The sequence below is a fragment of the Salmo salar genome, chromosome 16 (assembly GCF_965601325.2).
Source record: "Salmo salar chromosome 16, fSalSal1, whole genome shotgun sequence".
Lineage (NCBI taxonomy): Eukaryota > Metazoa > Chordata > Actinopteri > Salmoniformes > Salmonidae > Salmo > Salmo salar.
The window spans coordinates 32,602,322-32,624,072 of NC_138306.1; the positions used below are offsets into that span (position 1 = coordinate 32,602,322).

Sequence of the window (21,751 nt, forward strand, 5' to 3'; positions counted from 1 at the left end):
ATGTTGTCCACAGAGGATATTTTTGCAGAATTCTGCATGCAGATTCACAATTTGGTGTTTGTCCCATTTTGTGGATTCTTGGTTGGTGAGCGGACCCCAGACCTCACAACCATAAAGGGCAATGGGTTATTTTACTGATTCAAGTATATCTAGCCAGATCCTAATTGGTATGTCAAATTTTATTTTCCTTTTGATAGCATAGAATGCCCTTCTTGCCTTGTCTCTCAGATCGTTCACAGCTTTGTGGAAGTTACCTGTGGCGCTGATGTTTAGGCTGAGGTATGTATCGTTTTTTTGTGTGCTCTAGGGCAACGGTGTTTAGATGGAATTTGTATTTGTGGTCCTGGCAACTGGACCTTTTTTGGAACGTCATTATCTTTGTCTTACTGAGATTTACTGTCAGGGCCCAGGTCTGACAGAATCTGTGCAGAAGATCTAGGTGCTGCTGTAGGCCCTCCTTGGTTGGGGACAGAAGCACCAGATCATCAGCAAAGAGTAGACATTTGACATTGGATTCTTGTAGGATCTAGAATAAATATATATATGTTGAAGAGGGTGGGTCTCTCTCTCTCACACACACACACACAGTGGTGGAAAAAGTATCCAATTGTCATACTTGAGTAAAAGTAAAGATACCTTAATAGAAAATTACTCAAGGAGAAAGGAATGTCACCCAGTAAAGTACTACTTAAGTAAAAGTCTAAAAGTATTTGGCTTTAAATATAGTTAAGTATCAAAAGTAAGTGTAATTGCTAAAATATACTTAAGTATCAAAGGCTCCCGAGTGGCGCAGCGGTCTAAGGCACTGCATCTCAGTGCAAGAGGTGTCACTACAGTCCCTGGTTTGAATCCAGCCTGTATCACATCCCGGCGTGATTGGGAGTCTCATAGGGCCGTGCACAATTGGCCCAGCGTCGTCCGGGTTTGGCCGGGGTAGGCCGTCATTGTAAATAAGATTTTGTTCTTAACTGACTTGCCTAGTTAAATAAAGGTTAAATAAAAAGTAAAAGTATAAATCATTTAAAATTCCTTATATTAAGCAAACCAGTTTTTTTTTTTTTTTCGCAGATAGCCAGGGGCTCAGACACAATATAGAAATGAAGCATGTGTTTAATGTGTCCACCAGATCAGAGGTAGTAGGGATGGCCAGGGATGTTCTCTTGATATGTGTGTGAAGTAAACCATTTTCCTGTCCTGCTAAGCATTCAAAATGTAACGAGTACTTTCGGGTACCAGGGAAAATGGATGGAATAAAAAGTACCTAATTGTCTTTAGGACTGCAGTGAAGTAAAAGTAAAAGTTTTCAAAAATATAAATAGTAAAGTACAGATACCCCAAAAAACGACCTAATTAGTACTTTCAAGTATTTTTACTTAAGTACTTCACACCACTGCACACACACAGGTTTGTTTTTGTTTACATTTTTCCACCAGGTGATGAGTCTATGAAGAGCTTATGTTGTCCACTGCAAGCAATCTGTCAGGGTAAGTCACATATCCCCAATATTTTGTTAGAGCTTGTGTATTTACTCATGTCTTAAATACTGTTTCTCTAAGTTCATCTGTAAGCCAACTACTATATATGCATACAGCCTTACTTGAGCCTGGTTATGATCAGTCAGGACTAACTTCAGTAGGGCCTACAGCACTAGCCTGATTGCTTACAGAAGAATGAGGAAATTATTTAAACAGAGACTTCTGTTATGCTACAGGTACCTATCTCCCTCTAGAATAAATACCCAGCCAGTGCAAACAGAGTCCGAGCACACACAGCAAACACATGGAAACCTCAGGCTCATGCCAAGTGTTAACTTACAGAGCAGAGGAAGGAAGCATAGCACGCTAGACAGAGAGGGAGGGTGGGAGATGGAGGAAACCAGGGAGAGAGAAATGGAGAGGCTCAATGCATTTTAGAGAGGATGGAACCTGTGTAAGTACATTTTAATAATTGTTTTCCAGTGTAGTAGCACAAGTTATGCTGGCCTCAGTTTGTGTTGTTTGTACACTCACAAAGCAGAAATGTCTCACCAGACAAAAGGGAAGTAACACACCTGTATGTTGGCAGATAAAATGTAATCTAATGTGACTGACAGTGGGTATGACCTCACGCTTACATCAGTTGTGTACCTAATTATAAACACAGTGGCCATGGTTGGTGGGGGGTCTACTAAGCTATATGGAATTGTTTTAAGAAGGTCATACCAAGGATCATTTAGCTATTTGATTTTGAATTGTAAGACCCCTTGAAGTATCAAAAAAGTATACAATAATTATTTGATGAAAACATATTTTTGGCCTTACTGCTAGCCCATACAAATGCGTTGAATAACAGATTCACTACATGGAACCACTCAAGATGTCGTTTGGGTTATCAGACATTAGTCATGGTCTGCAGATATGACAGTAAGGAATTTCAGTTATGCAAAACAAATATATATATTCACTCTTTGAACGTTACCTACAAGTAGCCATGTATGGAACGTAAAGTTTTTCATAAATGTAAATGCTAGCTAACCTTAGCTACCTTAACTTATTTGAAATAATAATAATAATAATAATTGAAATATCAAGTTATGGATGTTCTAGTAGTTATGGAATTCCACCATTTCTGATGTTAAATTGCTAGAAAATCCCCACTTCTCATTATATGGTTCCTTTCAAATGTCCACTCCTTTCTACACCCCCACTTTTCCTGAGAGATGCACTCCACTGAGAGATGACATACTGTATCTGTTATTTTTTTGCATTGGATGCGTCTCAATCCACTGCATCTGCCTGTGACACACTTCCACATCTGCAGTGAAAGGTGACAGAGCTAGAGCATTGTTTGTCAGATGATGAGACATCCCGAAAATCAGACTTCTCATGTAGCCTCCGAACGGTTTGGCCCCCATAAGCATCTTGGGACTCGTCTGAAGTCGGTACAGCCGATCTACTAACTTCTGTCTGTAGCGTCCGATCAGTTTGGACTATACACTACAAGCTTCACAGGACTCATCTGTACCAGTTGAAAAATATATGGAAGTACAGTATATATAGACAATGTTAAGTGCCAAAAATAATTAATAGGGGCCAGCTGCGACTTCATCTCTCAGAGCAGTCATCCCTCAGGGTCTCTATGCTGCCACCTACTGATATGTCATCTCTCAGTGCAGTGCATCGCTCAGGAAAAGTGGGGGTGTCGAAAGGAGTGGGCGTTTCAAAAGGAACCATATAAGGAGAAGTGGGCGTTTCGAAAGGAACCATATAAGGAGAAGTGGGGAGTCTTTTAACACTAGAAGAGCTGGAATTCAATAAGGTCCAGCTGCGACGTCAGCTCTCAGCTCTCAGAGCAGTCATCCCTCAGGGTCTCTATGTTGCCAGCTACTGATACACTATATATGCAAAAGTATGTGGACACCCCTTCAAATGAGTGAATTCGGCCACACCCGTTGCTGGCAGGTGTTTGAAATGAGCACACAGCCATGCAATCTCCATAGACAAACATTGGCAGTAGAAAGACTTTACAGAAGAGCTCAGTGAATTTCAATGTGGCACCGTCATAGGATGCCACCTTTCAAACAAGTCAGTTCATCAAATTTCTGCCCTGCTAGAGCTGCCCCGGTCAACTGCAAATGCTGTTTTTGTGAAGTGGAAATGTCTAGGAGCAACAACGGCTCAGCCACAAAGTGGTAGGCCACATAAGCACACAGAATGGGATCGCTGAGTGCTGAAGCACCTAGTGCGTAAAAATTGTCTGTCCTCGGTGGCAACACTCTCTACTGAGTTCCAAACTGCCTCTGGAAGCAACGTTAGCACAATACTGTTCGTTGGGAGCTTCATGAAATGGGTTTCCATGGCTGTGCAGCCGCACACAAGCCTATGATCACCATTCATAATGCCAAGCGCTGGCTGGAGTGGTTTAAAGCTCGCAGCCATTGGACTCTGCAGCAGTGGAAACACATTCTCTGGCGTGATGAATCACGCTTCAAATCAAATTTTATTTGTCACATGCGCCGAATACAACAGGTGTAGACCTTACAGTGAAATGTTCACCATCTGGCAGTTCGACAGACGAACATGAGTTTGGTGGATGCCAGGACAACGCTACCTGCCTGAATGAATAGTGACAACTTTAAAGTTTGGTGGAGGAGGAACAATGGTCTGGGGCTGTTTTTATGGTTCGAGTGAAGGTAAATATTAACGCTACAGCATACAATGACATTCTAGACGATTCTGTTCTTCCAATTTTGTGGCAACAGTTTGGGGAAGGCCCTTACCTGCTTTAGCATGACAATGCCCCCGTGCACAAAGTGAGGGTCCATACAGAAATGGTTTGTCAAGATCAGTGTGGAAGAACTTGACTGGCCTGCACAGAGCCCTGCCCTCAACCCCATCGAACACCTTTGGGATGTATTGGATCGCCAACTGCGCGGCAGGCCCGACTTCACTAATGCTCTTGTGGCTGAATGGAACCAAGCCCCCGCAGAAATGTTTCAACATCTAGTGGAAAGTCTTCCCAGAAGAGTGGAGGCTGTTATATCAGCATAGGGGGGGACTAACTCCATATTAATGCCCATAATTTGGGAATGAGATGTTTGACTAGCACATGTCCACATACTTTTGGTCATGTAGTGTATCACTATCTTAAACTGCGATTTTTATAGTGATTTTTTTATTATGCTAATTAGATTTCCGCGGGGGCACTGACATCGACCTTAGGGGGTTAACCTGTTTGAGTCAGTATGCCTTTCCTGTGTTTGTATCAGTGCCTCACTGTTGATCACAGTCTGGTCTCTCCCTGCAGGTGGAAAGCTCCTTCAGCTGCTGTATCTAGAGATTTATGCCGTCAGCATTGAGAGCCTCAATCAGGTAAAACAAATGAACTTCTTCTATGTCTGAAGTTACATATATTTTGTAGTATGTCGTTCCTGACGTGAATGATTTGAATGCTGTGTTTCTCAGTACTTCATTGACATGTTTGAAAGCAGCCATGCAGTCGGATGCATTTTTCTCTTTATTTTGATGGAATCCACCTCATATGTACATACAGTATGTAAAGGGAGGGGGCAGTGTTAGTGTGTTACTGGCTGAGCACATCCTTACCACCATGGTTACCTTTGCATAGGTGTTAAAATATTTATGTCCATTTGAAAATGAACAGCCCTGATTGGCCATAGGCTAGCTCTGATCACTGCTGATCATGTAAATGATTAGCGTGCTGAATCAGAGGAACTGGGAACACAAAGCAAATTACCCAACTCAATGTTGTTACATGTGAACAGTCAAACATTCCTAATGTCCTGCAATCCATCACCACCCGTTTACTATCAGAATTGGACCTACTACATAAGGAGATGGTAACTATTATACCAGTGGGAGATGAGGTAAAACTTCAGATTTCCATCCACTCATCTGAAGAATTCCCTCTCTCTGCACACCTCTGGTCCCAGTCCGTATGCACAGGACGCAATCAGGGCTCTGAGACTGTGGTGCTTCCTCTTCTGTAGCTCTTCAGAGGTTAACACTGTCCGTCCTGGGATGGGAAACATTAGTCATCACCGCTGGTTCAGCTCCTCAGGGGGGAGCGAGCATGTGCAGACACTGTCATTCTCTCTCTGGCTGTCGCTTAGTGATACCATGATGACAGTGAGAGTGTAGAACCCCTGGTGAGAATGTGTGATGTGTCGTGGTTTGGTCACACTCACAGTGACAAGGAAGTGAGGGATCATCTGGAAATATTACTTGACCCTGACACTTGAAAAGGCTGCAGGGCCACAGACATGATTTAAAAACAGAAGTGGAGACTCTGCAATGTTATGAAGCATAGGACTGTGTAGGACAGCAACAGATTTGTGTATATCTTATTCACCACTCACTACAACTTTCTACAGGTATTTAGTCACACCAAATGGACAAGCGGAGACAGAGTTCATGTGTTCAGAGTTCCTGTGTCTATGTGGCCACTAACGACTATACTATTTTGCCAATCTTTCAGTCCGAATGTGTCTCTGTATGTCTGCATGGTTTCAGTAGTGACAGATAGATTTCTGCTTATGTACTGTTGACCATTCAGGTGGTGATTGAAGCGGACAGACAGACCTACTCTCTCAGTACGACGTCTGTTGAGGACATCAAGGCTATGGTCAGTCATGTGACAGCTTCTCTGAAGAAGATCATCCCTGATTCATCTCCAGGGTGAGTGGCATGGCAATGTAGTTGAACATTCCCTCCCTCAAGCCTTGGGAGGGTTGTTTGTGATGTACTTATAGCAGAAACCCCTGAGGTCGACCCATTAACCAACTGATTAGGGATCCTTAGTGATCCTCTTCTATCCAAGGAATGGTGGTTTTCTAACTCACTTCTGAATCATATTCCAATCCAATACTAATAATGAAATAGATACCTCATGTAAATATCTGTAATATCTGAGGGTTCAAAATGTTTGACATCTACATGTGTATGTGTTTCTATCTCCTGCTCTCAGGAAGATCTTGAAGAAAATCCCTCCAGATCTGCAGGAGCGGATGTGGAACCTGGCAACCCAGGTGGAGGAGCAGCTGACTGGAACACTGGGACCATGTGGTCAGTAGAATCAATCATACCACTGCACCAGTGTCACGTCATTTGTGTGTCTCGTACTATGTGGACATTGTGTAGGTGTGTGGACATGTATTTGTACAGTATCTGATCTCTCTGTCATTCCTTGGTTCTCTACAGGAGGCTTTTCAGAGACAAATGCTGCTCTATGTGACTTCAATGAGTTCCCCTGCAGGGAGGTCCAATAGGTCCGTAGGCTATCATCCACCTATGATGACACCACATTAAATGTTTCTGATAAATTCATTTTTTCTACTATAAATATCAACTGATGTCCTCATACATCAATAATATTAGTACATGTATTTATTATGTATATTCTTTCAGGATGTTGACAACATTTACTATGCCCAGAATTGTTTGGAATCTCTCCTTAAAGCAATGGTTCACCAAGATCTCCAACAAAGACCTCAAACTGGTAAACCTTATAGCCACATCCTGATTTGTTTTTCCAAGTCCTGTTAGAGAGCACACATGTTATTACACAGCTTGATGCTTCTCTCCCTGAGTTATCTTGCTCTGAGTGTTGCACTCTCTGGTCCTGTCATGGATGTCACATTCATAAGTTTTGGCAGTGTGAGCTGAGGATGGGATCTTGTGGATGACCAAACTGTCCGACCTGGTCAACGCTGCAGGGTCTAGCAGGCCTTATCAACAGTCCTCACATACGAACGCAGGGCGCCATACTGACTTCATAATCTAGCTGCTGTTGTGTTACTGGTACTGCAGTGCTTTTAGCCAATCGCCTGGCTATGATGGAGGTCAGGGAAATGACCTTCACGATGAGAGAGAATTTGTGTGTAACGGATGTAATGATATTCTTTTGGGTCGTTCCATCAATTCGGTGCCTTTTGATTTCACCAAATTTGTACATTCTGTCATAAAGAGCACATGTTCAATCTCATAACAAACATGTTTTCCCATCTCAAGAAGTTAAATAATAAAATGACTATCGTAAGTGTCAAGTAAAGTAACAGGGTTGACTGTATCAGGGTTGACTGTATCGGGGTTGACTGTATCGGGGTTGACTGTGACGGGGTTGACTGTATCGGGGTTGACTGTATCGGGGTTGACTGTGACGGGGTTGACTGTGAAGGGGGTTGACTGTGACGGGGTTGACTGTGACGGGGTTGACTGTATCGGGGTTGACTGTATCGGGGTTGACTGTGACGGGGTTGACTGTGACGGGGTTGACTGTATCGGGGTTGACTGTGACGGGGTTGACTGTGACGGGGTTGACTGTATCGGGGTTGACTGTGACGGGGTGGACTGTGACGGGGTTGACTGTGACAGGGCTGACAATATGAAAGGGTTGACAGTGTGACAGGGGTAATGGAAGCTTGTTGTTTGTAACAGGGAGTGGCAATTGAACGCAAGCTTAACAGGATTGACGTGTTATACTCGACCAGCTCAGTTTTCCACCACAAAACAGCAGCAAATAGCCAAAAAGACTAGAACCAGCTCACCTGCTCTATGATTCGACTGTTATATGTTCAATGTTTATTTTCAAATGTAAAAAAAAGGAATAGGTTCACCATATTAAAACAAGAGTTCAGTTCATGTTAAAGTTCATGATCTGAAAATGAGGGACAGATTGTATATAGCCTCGTTATTGTTATGTACTGTAATTCTACTGTGTTACTGTTTATTTTGACTTTATTTTATTTAGTAAATATTTTCTCAACTCTATTTCTTGAACGGCACTGTTGGTTAAGGGCTTGTAAGTAAGCATTTCACGGTAAGGTCTACACATGTATTCAGCGCATGTGATTTGATTAATCTCTAATCAAATGGGGGAAAAATGTATAATCTTCAGAATTTTTTGGGTTGTCAAAGCAACAAAATAACTAGGGCTTTACAATGATGGTGAAAACTTGGATACACTTTGTGATTAAGTGGGTTCACTTCTTCCTAGAAGTGACACAAGGTTGACTGAGGGACATGTCAAAATGCAGAATTTCGGCACTTTAGCAAGGCTTTATTTATATCAAAAATCTGAACAGGCTTTTGAAATTGGTGCACAATTTCTACATAAATATCAAAGGGACGCAAAAGACACTCATTTTGTGGAACAACCTTTCTATAGGCTAACGGAATTTCCTAGAAATGAATAAATAGACATATAATCGTAGAAAGTGCTGACACCGAAGATTCTCATGGAGATAAGATTTGCTGCCAGTTTATGAAGATGGGATGGCTAATGATTCAAAACATAGTAGAGGAATGATTCTTCCCCCTCTGTATCTCTCCCCAGAGCTCAGAAGTCCAGGAGCAGGTTCTCTTCATGATCAACAGATCCTCAACCCTGGAGGAGGTGTGTCTGGAAGGAGGTGGGCTCAAACTGTGAGTAGCCTACTCCACGTGATCCTCTTCACCTTTCTAAAACATCCCTCCCTCCCTAAATTATTCTACTGTGTCTGAGACACTGAGGAAATGGGAAATCTTTGGTTGACATTTGATTTATGTGATTGGTTCACTTTATTTTTCATTTTAGTTCAACATTAATAACTCATTTCTGTTCCTCTGTCTCTCTCCTAGCCCTTCCTCTTGTTGGAATGTTGCATTGAAGATGGGCTGTGGCCTGCGAGATCATACCTGCTCCGCCATCCACACCATCAACCTGTCAGCCAATTATATAGAGGACAAAGGTGAGCCTTTTCCTATCATAAATAACTTTTGGGGTTTGTCAATGTCCATTGCTGAGGTTCCCAATTCCAACTTGCCTGGACTGGCTAGTGACTACTCATCTGCGTTACCTGTGTTGCCTGTCGTCGGGTGTGAAAGCTCTCAGTCAGGAACCGGAGAATCCAATGGTCTCACCCAGCTGTCCGTCTCCAGGATTGTTGTCTCTCCTAAACTCTTCTGTCTGCGTCACCCTTTTTGTTCATTTTCCATAAAGAAACTATGTCTTTGTGTTGATACTTATCTTGTGATAGTTTTCACGTAGTATTGCATTTCTCTTTCTCATTCCTCTTTCTTGCCCCCTCCATCTCTCCAGGGTTGGCTAATCTGACTCAGGGGTTCTCTCAGAACAAGGCCTTCTCCAGCTCTCTGTGTCACCTGGACCTGTCAGGGAATACAGGCAGTCTGGCTACAGAGGAAGCTGTAGTGAGGGCAGGGCAACACTTGTTTTCAGTTCACGGTTTAGAATTCTTTGCTCCATACACTATCACACTTGAATAAAAGTCTATACCGTAGGTGTTGTTAGTTTCAGCTAAATGCATTTTGTGTATAATGTACAGGGTGGATATGGAACGTTAACTGCCTTGGTTATATTCAGTAATGGGTTGTCTATGAAATATTATTTGCTGTAAAGGTAAAGGGAGTTTGTGTTGCCAATGCAGTCCCACGTGTCAGGATATGCATGCTATTTGATACTGATATGACTTCATGATGCAGGAGGCATCTCAATCAGAGTAATAGAATTACTCCATAGTACAATATTGAATTGAGTTGTCCAGTAGATTGTTTTGGCTCTAGAGGGCCATAGCGCTAAATAGCTTCATATCTCTTCCTGTCAGAACCTGTTTAAGTTCCTCTCAGGGACAAATGCTGTGTCTAACCTGGACTTGAGTGGACGTTTTACTTCTGGTCATGACAATAAACATAATCAGTCTCTGTAATCTTTGTTCATTTGAAAATGAATAGCTTGATATGCATGTTTGTGCCAATGTGAAATAATGCACTTTACATCCCCAACTTCCTTCTCCCCCCTAGCTGTTTGTATCTGTCAGCAGGCTTCTGCTCCAACCTGGCTCACCTCAACCTGTCTAGGGACCCCTTCTCCCCCTAGCTGTTTGTATCTCTGTCAGGCTTCCGCTCCAACCTGGCTCACCTCAACCTGTCTAGGGACCCCTTCTCCCCCTAGCTGTTTGTATCTCTGTCAGGCTTCCGCTCCAACCTGGCTCACCTCAACCTGTCCAGGGACCCCTTCTCCCCCTAGCTGTTTGTATCTGTCAGCAAGCTTCTGCTCCAACCTGGCTCACCTCAACCTGTCTAGGGACCCCTTCTCCCCCTAGCTGTTTGTATCTCTGTCAGGCTTCCGCTCCAACCTGGCTCACCTCAACCTGTCTAGGGACCCCTTCTCCCCCTAGCTGTTTGTATCTCTGTCAGGCTTCCGCTCCAACCTGGCTCACCTCAACCTGTCCAGGGACCCCTTCTCCCCCTAGCTGTTTGTATCTGTCAGGCTTCTGCTCCAACCTGGCTCACCTCAACCTGTCCAGGGACCCCTTCTCCCCCTAGCTGTTTGTATCTGTCAGGCTTCTGCTCCAACCTGGCTCACCTCAACCTGTCCAGGGACCCCTTCTCACACAGGTGAGAACCCTGCTTTCCATTATATATCTTGACCGGTGTTGTCAGACCCATCCGCTGACCTCTCTCTGTCCCCATGAAGTTGAGGGAGGTGACAAGGACTGTAATGGAGTTCTTCAGTAAGAACTCTAAGCTGTGGGACTGGCAGGAACCAGACTACCCCCAGAGTGGCTGATGGAATGCCATACCAGGAAATGTAAATGTGATACATGTCAAACAGAATGTGAAGCCTACTTATAGCACTGGATGATACTGTATAATACTGTATGTGTTTGAATTTTGATTTACACATGTATACTGCTGTTTGATACACATATTTTCTGTCTTTTATGCAGATTGTTGTTGCAGGGCCTGGCCGGAAGTAAGTACTCATCTGTGTAGGCTGGAGCTAGACCTGAGCGGCTGTGAGGTAGACACGCACGTACACACACACACACACACACACACACACAGAGTATGTGTTTCCATTTTGGGCATTGGCTGGGGACATTGCCCTGTGTAGGGTGCCATCTTTCGGATGGGACGTTAAACAGGTGTCCTGACTCTCTGTGGTCACTAAAGATCCCATGGCACTTATCGTAAGAGTAGGGGTGTTAACCCCAGTGTCCTGGCTAAATTCCCAATCTGGCCCTCATTCCATCATGGCCACCTTATCATCCCCATCTTCTAATTAGCTCATTCATACCCCCTCCTCTACCCTGTAACTACTCCCCAGGTTGTTGCTGTAAATGAGAATGTGTTCTCAGTCAACTTACCTGGTAAAATAAGGGTAAAATGAAAATGTCTTATTAACAGACATACACACCTCACTTTTTTTTATCAGTGAGCTTAGCCAGGTTCTGGCTGGTTGATAATCATATGTATGACAATGTATGCACTCACTACTTACTGTAAGTCGCTCTGGATAAGAGCGTCTGCTAAATGGCTGAAATGTAATGTAATGTGTATTATGTGTCCAGCTGAGGTCTGCTGGGGCCCAGGTGATTCAGGAGCACATCTTTGAAGCCAAGGCCATCAAGAGTCTGGACCTCTCTGACAATGGTATGATACCAAACCCACCCCTTATCTCTCTCTCTCTCTCTGGAGAGTTGTGGGTTAGATGGAGAGAGATGGAGAGAGATGGAGAGGGCACAGACAGGGGTGGTGTCTGTGGGCTAGGTGGTGCCAACCAGCAGGTGATAAACCATGCACCATTCAGATCACATAACAGAGAGGGAGACATCAATTATTCTCAGTGTGTTCCTCGTTGGACGATCCCCTGCTCTCTAGCACAATGAGGAGAGCTCAGGAATCAGGAATCTGTTCTGGGAACTGTCCAGGGAGTCTCCATAGGGGGCCATTGGGGGCATCATTAAGAGAAAGAAAACTCCACTTGAATAGAGTATTTTCCATATATTTCTATCTAGGAATCTCAGAGGGCAACCGAATGCTGAGGAAATGTATATTCAGGGGATAAGAAAACAGCTGTTTTTCGATGAATAACCCTTTTTCTGCATTATTATAACTTACCATTACTTTTGGATCTAACAATAGAAAAGGAAAAAAATACTGTTTTCTCTTCTCCTGCTATGACCTCTCTCAACCCTTGTTCTGGAAATACAGCAGAGCCAATATAATGCTTGACCGCTGACAGGACCTCAAATCAGGCCATGTTATTTCTGGAGCAGGTAGACAAGTGCAGGCAGGGTTCCCAGCTTCCCACAGACAGTCCTCCATGCAGCACTGAGCAGCAAGGCCAGACACGTCAGTGTCAGTCAGAATAGACACAGCACTGCTGGGACACTGATGCTCCAGCATCCAGCACCTGCCTGTCTGCCAACCCACTTCCTCGTCCCTCACTTCTGGGGATCGTACCATTGACGTCACACTGACTGCAACCAAGACTATGATGGCTCCCTACTTTCTTCTACACCAGCCAGTGGCTCATATATAGAGACCATTAGTTTTCATGGGGAATGCAACTGTCAAAAGGCTCCAGGGAATCCTAATTTGTGTATTTATGACAAAATAGGCTCAACATGAATTGAGCTGACTTGAAAAGATAGCTTCCTCAGAGCATACAGAAAGACAGACAGTCCACTCTTCCACAGAGAGAGTCACTAATATACATCTATCTATTCTCAGGTTTTGAGAGTGACATGGTAACCATGGTGCTGTCCATCGGACGCAGGCACTCCATCCGCGATCCGGCTTTGGGACTCAACTTTGCCATGAAGTCGAGGTGAATAGATTGTTCTGTCACGCCCACTGTGTTTTCTCTCCATCTATCTACTGTATATCCATCAACTGTCCCCTTCTCTCTCTCTCTCTCTCTCTCCACAGAGCTCTAATAACAAACGACCTACAGCGTATCGTCCAGCTCATGCAGGAGGAATGTGTGAGTGTTCGATCTTGTCCTTTGTGACAAACTCACTTATTTACATTCTTTCATATGTCATATCTCAAACACTTAACCTTCCTGTGTACCATGTATAATTATAATCATTTGGGGGGGGCTTATATTGGTCCTGTTCCACACGTGTGTCATGGAAATGTTGTTGTTGCATATCCCAACTCCTCCTGAGACACCCTCAGGGAGTGGGATTACGGCCAGGGTCGGCATTGTACAGCGCCCCTGGAGCAATTAGGGTTAAGTGTCTTGCTCAAGGGCACGGCGACAGATACATTCTTTTACCTTGTCGGCTCCGGTATTTGAACCAGCAACCTTTCTGTTACTGACCAAACATCAAGGCTACCTGCCGCCCCATCTACCTGTTATAAACCTGTTCTAATAAGCTGTCGTAAACAACCATTGACTTAAACATCAGCTTAGCTCTGCAAAGGCCTCACTTACATCACATTCATCTCCTAGCCTCTGACAACAACAGTATATCCCAGTCTCCTTTACCCTCTCCTCAGTAGATATCTCCTTTACCCTCTCCTCAGTAGATATCTCCTTTACCCTCTCCTCAGTAGATGTCCCTGTTCCTCTTATATTTTGACCCTGGCTCTACCACTGCCCCGGCCTCTTCTCCAGTGGTGTCCCATTCCCTGTAATAGTTGGAGGCTCTGTGGAGGCACAGTCCTCAGGGACGTCCCCCTGAGTGAAAGCAAGACTTTTAATTACCCAGAATCCTTCTCCAGCGAGACGCGGCCTGCCTCAGTAATTACACACTGAGCAGCTTAAACTCTTACAGTATACAAGGCTCATTAAAACAGGCAGCCATTTTCTCTCAGAGTATCAAAGAGCCCTCATATCTGAGATGGAGATGTCAGGGTGAAGTTCATGTAAAACAACTGAAGTTCTTTCAGGCCAAATGGCATGGGTCCTTTCAGTCTCCTGAGGAGGAATAGGTTTTGTCGTACCCTCTTCACGGCTGTCTTGGTGTGCTGGGACCATGATAGTTTGTTGGTGATGTGGACACGAAGGAACTTGAAGCTCTCAACCTGCTCCACTGCAGTCGTGTCGATGAGATTGGTGGTGTGCATCTGCGTATGTGCGTGCCCACAGCCCCTGGAGTCTCTGTCAGTGTGTGATTCCAAGCTGAAGACAAGCACCACCATCCTCATCAACAGCCTGAGCTGCAATGCCACCAGCGGCCACAATGCCACCAGCGGCCACAATGCCACCAGCGGCCACAATGCCAGCAGCGGCCACAATGCCAGCAGCGGCCACAATGACATCAGCGGCAACTGTATCAAAGACACTGGAGCCAAATCTCTGGCCAAGGCCTTACTCTGATGAGCTTAGGTAACCGAGTCATAACCCAACCAAACCTACACCTAACAAACCTATCTCATCATATTTGTATTTTATTTAACCTTTATTTAACTAGGCAAGTCAGTTAAGAACAAATGCTTAGTTATAATGATGGCTTAGGAACAGTGGGTTAACGGCCTTGTTCAGGGGCAGAATTACAGATTTTGACCTTGTTAGCTCAGGGATTCAATCTAGCAACCTTTCAGTTACTGGCCCAACGCTCTAACCACTATCATAGCCATAACCCTAAGCAACGCCCAAACTAAGCAACAATAACCTGACCTGCCATAGCCCTATCCATGTCTCTACAGGACCCTGGTCTGGGACAGAAACAATGTGACAGCCAATGGGTTTCTGGATGTGGCAAATGTTCTAGATAAGTGAATCATGGACAGGGAGGGTCTCAGTCCATCAAACAGAACAATATCTCCTAAAACATAATATTACCCTTCCTTTCCTGGCTTTCATGTTTGTTTAGTCATGAACACAGAAACTTCACATTATCGTAGCAGTCCTGAGAAGACAGAAGTTTAGATTGGGCTGTCCATGAGATGCCTGACTAAAAACTAACATTCAAAACTCCATCTCTCACCCTGGTAATAAACATCTGTGGCTGTTGTGTGTCCAGATCCAGGCCTGTCTTCTCAAGAACAACCAGACACGGTCAGGAGGCCCAGATACTAAACCTGCAACAGGGCCTGAAAACTGTATGCTCTCTGAACATGTGGGTCTGGCTCGGTCATAGGAGGCAACAGAAATATAGTTGAGGTCGGAAGTTTACATACACTTAGGTTGGAGTCATTAAAACTCGTTTTTCAACCACTCCACAAATTTCTTGTTAACAAACTATAGTTATGGCAAGTCGGTTAGAACATCTACTTTGTGCATGACACAAGTCGTTTTTCCAACAATTGTTTACAAACAGATAATTTCACTTAGAATTCACTGTATCACAATTCCAGTTGGTCAGAAGTTTACAAGTTGACTGTGCCTTTAAACAGCTTGGAAAATTCCAGAAAATTATGTCATGGCTTTAGAAGCTTCTGATAGGCTAATTGACATCATTTGAGTCAATTGAAGGTGTACCTGTGGATGTATTTCAAGGCTTACCTTCAAACTCAGTGCCTCTTTGCTTGACATCATGGGAAAATCAAAAGAAATCAGTCAAGACCACAGAAAAAAATTGTAGACCTCCACAAGTCTGGTTCATCCTTGGAAGCAATTTCCAAATTCCTGAAGGTACCACGTTCATCTGTACAAACAATAGTACACAATTAGAAACACCATGGGACCACACAGCCGCTCAGGAAGGAGATGTGTTCTGTCTCCTAGAGATGAACGCACTTTGGTGCGAAAAGCGCAAATCAATCCCAGAACAACAGCAAAGGACCTTGTGAAGATGCTGGAGGAAACAGGTACAAAAGTATATATATCCACAGTAAAACAAGTCCTATATCGACATAACCTGAAATGCCGCTCAGCAAGGAAGAAGCCACTGCTCCAAACCCGCCATATAAAAGCCAGACTACGGTTTGCAACTGCACATGGGGACAAAGATCGTACTTTTTGGAGAAATGTCCTCTGGTCTGATGAAACAAAAATAGAACTGTTTGGCCATAATGACAATCATTCAATTTGGAGGAAAAATTGGGAGGCTTGCAAGCCGAAGAACACCATCCCAACCGTGAAGCACGGGGGTGGCAGCATCATGTTGTGGGGGTGCTTTGTGGGCAGAACTGAAAAAGCGTGTGCGAGCAAGGAGGCCTACAAACCTGACTCAGTTACACCAGCTCTGTCAGGAGGAATGGGCCAAAATTCACCCAACTTATTGTGGGAAGCTTGTGGAAGGCTACCCGAAACATTTGACCCAAGTTAAACAATTTAAAGGCAATGCTACTAAATACTAATTGTGTGTATGTACACTTCTGACCCACTGGAAATGTGATGAAAGAAATAAAAGCTGAAATAAATCATGCTTCTACTATTATTCTGACATTTCACATTCTTAAAATAAAGTGGTGATCCTAACTGACCGAAGACAGGGATTTTTTACTAGGATTAAATGTCAGGAATTGTGAAAGACTGAGTTGAAATGTATTTGGCTAAGGTGTATGTAAACTTCTGACTTCAACTGTATGTGTATAATCTGTATGTATGAGGATCTGTTCCTTTCCCATATTCCTTACTTTCTGGTACATTTGCCTCTGACAGGTGATATATTGTAAATTGCTGCTTATATCTTTACTGTTTTTATTGCATTTTACCCTCTAAGTATGATTCAATTGTTTTTTATATATCCTTAGAGATTGTGTTAGGTTCAAGCTCTTTGTGTATGAGAAGTGTAATTATTTAGTGGACTGTAAGAATGTGTACTCCCAATAAGGCCTCTCCTGACTGATAAGAAGTATTGTGATATGGACAGAGAAATCCTGGGTGATGGAAAAGTACTGAAGTACATCTTTTTGGAAGGGAGGGGGTGAGAGCTAAGGGTGGAAGTACACACTGCGCTGTATTGAATGTATGTATTCAGCTGTTGCATCTTCTCTGAGTAAACGTTTGAAACGTCACTCTTAGTTTGGGCTTTGTATGATAAATATGGTATATTGAGATGTGGGTCTTCTTATGACAGGGACAGTAAAAGTCATCCTGCGTCTCTGTCTGACTCATCCCGTCCCAGCTGGTTCAGGGTCCCTGACAGAGGTTACGGAAGAGTGTCATAACTTTAAACCCCTGCAATGTACAGTACAGGAAGTGCAGTCAGACATATTGGCTGCAGAGAAAGTGCTTTGTAATGCTAAGACCTCCATCACAGTAAGGTTTCCTTGATCCTTGAGTCGCATATAACAGATTTGTGATTGTTGGCTAGATTGACCATGTATATCTGTGTAACATAGGCCTAATGAGGAAGTCATTTGAGGATGGTGAAACATAATACATTGGTGTTCATCCTCTAGCTATTAAAAAACATGATCTGGCGCACACCCAGAGATAATTATTTAATGCGGAGGTGCTGACTAATGGCGAATAAACTATAAGCTATAAAAATAGTCACACACTCTATATATAAACTCCCAGTAATTTATTGGGTAAATCACCAACGTTTCAGCATCACTGTCCCTTCTTCAAGGTAACGTCATGAATGCTTGAACCAGGTTATGTAGACAAACAGTGCAATTACTGCAACCAATGAAAATAGTGAGGGGTGTGTCATAATTATTACGTTAATTTGAATGAATTGAGTGAAACTGTTAAATGTGTTTATAGCATATTGAATATATTAGGCTATTGTTATAATATGGAAACAATTAAATATTGTACATAATATTAGCATCAGCATACATTATTGTTTAATTCAATTTCACATATATATTTAATTGTTTCTTATTTCATTAAAACATTTTGGTACATGTAATCTTTTGGTTCAACCATAATGCATAATAAGCATCATCAACAGGGGAACATATTGGGTGCATCATCAACAGGGGGAACATATTGGGTGCATCATCAACAGGGGGAACATATTGGGTGCATCATCAACAGGGGGAACATATTGGGTGCATCATCAACAGGGGGAACATATTGGGTGCATCATCAACAGGGGGAACATACTGGGTGTATCATCAACAGGGGGAACATATTGGGTGCATCATCAACAGGGGGAACATATTGGGTGCATCATCAACAGGGGAACATATTGGGTGCATCATCAACAGGGGGAACATATTGGGTGCATCATCAACAGGGGGAACATATTGGGTGCATCATCAACAGGGGGAACATATTGGGTGCATCATCAACAGGGGAACATATTGGGTGCATCATCAACAGGGGGAACATATTGGGTGCATCATCAACAGGGGGAACATATTGGGTGCATCATCAACAGGGGAACATATTGGGTGTATCATCAACAGGGGGAACATACTGGGTGCATCATCAACAGGGGGAACATACTGGGTGCATCATCAACAGGGGGAACATATTGGGTACATCATCAACAGGGGGAACATATTGGGTGTATCATCAACAGGGGGAACATATTGGGTGTATCATCAACAGGGGGAACATATTGGGTGCATCATCAACAGGGGGAACATATTGGGTGTATCATCAACAGAGGGAACATATTGGGTGTATCATCAACAGGGGGAACATATTGGGTGCATCATCAACAGGGGGAACATACTGGGTGCATCATCAACAGGGGGAACATACTGGGTGCATCATCAACAGGGGGAACATATTGGGTGCATCATCAACAGGGGGAACATATTGGGTACATCATCAACAGGGGGAACATATTGGGTGTATCATCAACAGGGGGAACATATTGGGTGCATCATCAACAGGGGGAACATATTGGGTGTATCATCAACAGGGGGAACATATTGGGTGTATCATCAACAGGGGGAACATATTGGGTGCATCATCAACAGGGGAACATATTGGGTACATCATCAACAGGGGGAACATATTGGGTGCATCATCAACAGGGGGAACATATTGGGTGTATCATCAACAGGGGGAACATATTGGGTGTATCATCAACAGGGGGAACATATTGGGTGTATCATCAACAGGGGGAACATATTGGGTGCATCATCAACAGGGGGAACATATTGGGTGTATCATCAACAGGGGGAACATATTGGGTACATCATCAACAGGGGGAACATATTGGGTGTATCATCAACAGGGGGAACATATTGGGTACATCATCAACAGGGGGAACATATTGGGTGCATCATCAACAGGGGGAACATATTGGGTGCATCATCAACAGGGGGAACATATTGGGTGCATCATCAACAGGGGGAACATATTGGGTGCATCATCAACAGGGGGAACATATTGGGTGCATCATCAACAGGGGGAACATATTGGGTGCATCATCAACAGGGGGAACATATTGGGTGTATCATCAACAGGGGGAACATATTGGGTGCATCATCAACAGAGGGAACATATTGGGTGTATCATCAACAGGGGGAACATACTGGGTGTATCATCAACAGGGGGAACATATTGGGTGCATCATCAACAGGGGGAACATATTGGGTGTATCATCAACAGGGGGAACATATTGGGTGTATCATCAACAGGGGGAACATATTGGGTGTATCATCAACAGAGGGAACATATTGGGTGCATCATCAACAGGGGGAACATATTGGGTGTATCATCAACAGGGGGAACATACTGGGTGCATCATCAACAGGGGAACATATTGGGTGCATCATCAACAGAGGGAACATATTGGGTGTATCATCAACATGGGGAACATATTGGGTGTATCATCAACAGGGGGAACATATTGGGTGTATCATCAACAGGGGGAACATATTGGGTGCATCATCAACAGGGGGAACATATTGGGTGTATCATCAACAGGGGGAACAGCGCTGATAAGCTGTAGAAAGAATATATCCATTTATAAGACTGGTTCATAAAAGAGAGAATTGTTCATAAGAAGGGCCTGAGATCAAAGTCAATATTCAGACCACTCGGGACAATGTTTTTAGACAGGATATCCAGTAAGCCTCCCTTTGTAGTAGTAGGATCTCGATGTTACCTCCTCTCCTTGGTAGAGCAACATGCTCAGTGCCTGTGTATTTGAGGGAGGAGATGGGATGGTTAGCTTCAACAAAGTGAGCTGCTACTGGATAATCAATGTTCTTACACCTGATTGAGCTGCAGTGTTCAGCTCCGCGTTGTTTTAATTATATTTTTGTTTGTCCTACGTAGACTTTCCCACATGAACAGGTGATGAGATTGATTACTCCCTTGGTCTTGCATGAGATGATACCCCAAACAGGGATTTTTCCACCTGTATGTGGGTGTCTGAAGAAGGATGTTGTTATAGTGCTGTTGCACTGTGCTCATGAGCCACATTTGTAGTTCCCATTTGGAACGGGTGTCAAGAGTGTCTGAGTGTCTCAGGGGGAATGTCAGATCTTACCAAGCTATCTCCAATAGTGCGACCACGTTTATAGACCACCAGTGGGGGTTCCTTGAAGAGGTGTGCGATTTTTTGGTTGTTTGATTGCAAAATATGCCAGTGCTTTTCAGGATTGCTTTAATTTTCTCTGAACACTTGGTGTACTTGATGCAAAAGATTGTTGCGTTGTTTTTACTCTTTGGTTGAGTTTTTAGTAATTCCTCTCTTGGTTTGAGATATTTTCATCATTGCAGCATCAAGAGTTTAGTCCTTGTTGCCTCTCATTTTTAATTTCTGTCATTTTTTAGCATCATCCTCTAGCTATTGCCTTCACTTCATGAGCTGCAGGGGCGGAAATCCCTGGGGGGGGGGGGGACACACACGACCCCCCCATCCTGGGAAAAATATGATTCGTCCCCCCCAATATATCACTGAAACATAACTATGTAATTTAAATAATATTAATAATACGCAATGAAAGCAATTGTGCTGATTATAGACACTTAATGGCGCGTTTTTAAGTTTCAAAAGATTGCGACCCCCCCACCCTTTGCCTCAATGGTTTGATCCACTGCCAGTTCCTTAGTTTGCAAGGTAACGGAGGGATCGTGTCTACTGTCTGAAAGGCACTCAATGCACGTAACTAACGTGAGGTTAATCCAGTCAATCACGCACACACACTAGCTGAATATGCAGAGCTAGCGCGCAAATATTAACTATTAAGCTAGCTAGTAATTATTCCATTTATGTGGCGTCGTCAAAGATGGAATCTTTGCTATCGTCAATTTATTCCAAGATCAGCATGCAGATGATGTAAGTTAGTGCTTCAAAGTCCCTGCGGTAAGGTTTGCGATAAACTGAAGTCCAAACTGAACTACACTCTTCTACCATTGTCTTAAATATATTTAATGGTCTCGTTGCAAAAGCTAAAAATTGTCGCAAGGGAACTTTTATTTCACCTTTATTTAACCCGGGTAGCAAAGATTATAGCAAACACCACTGAAACTGAATTGGTGCTCACTAGCTTTGCAAATTCAGCTATTGTTGGAAGCCAGCCAATATGAAACAAACTATTACAAAAGGTTGCAGCATATGTTGTGTAAATGGTGAACTCATACAGCTGTCAACTCTTGTCATTTTAATCCATTTCACATTTGCTAGCTACCTTTTAGGTCGAAGCCCAAA

At 43.4% G+C, this 21,751-nt stretch overlaps 1 protein-coding gene across 1 annotated transcript in view; it reads left to right on the plus strand.

Annotated features, from left to right (window-relative positions):
* Positions 1-2,469: 2,469 nt before the first annotated feature.
* The window catches only part of LOC106573736 (uncharacterized), a 45,123-nt gene continuing 25,841 nt past the window's right edge, over positions 2,470-21,751 (plus strand). The window contains 11 exon segments of the mRNA XM_082962388.1: positions 2,470-2,480; positions 4,748-4,850; positions 6,055-6,176; positions 6,466-6,563; positions 6,699-6,766; positions 6,906-6,937; positions 6,939-6,996; positions 7,675-7,864; positions 13,014-13,110; positions 13,212-13,266; positions 14,380-14,563. Coding sequence (XP_082818514.1) covers positions 2,470-2,480; positions 4,748-4,850; positions 6,055-6,176; positions 6,466-6,563; positions 6,699-6,766; positions 6,906-6,937; positions 6,939-6,996; positions 7,675-7,864; positions 13,014-13,110; positions 13,212-13,266; positions 14,380-14,563 — 1,018 coding nt within the window.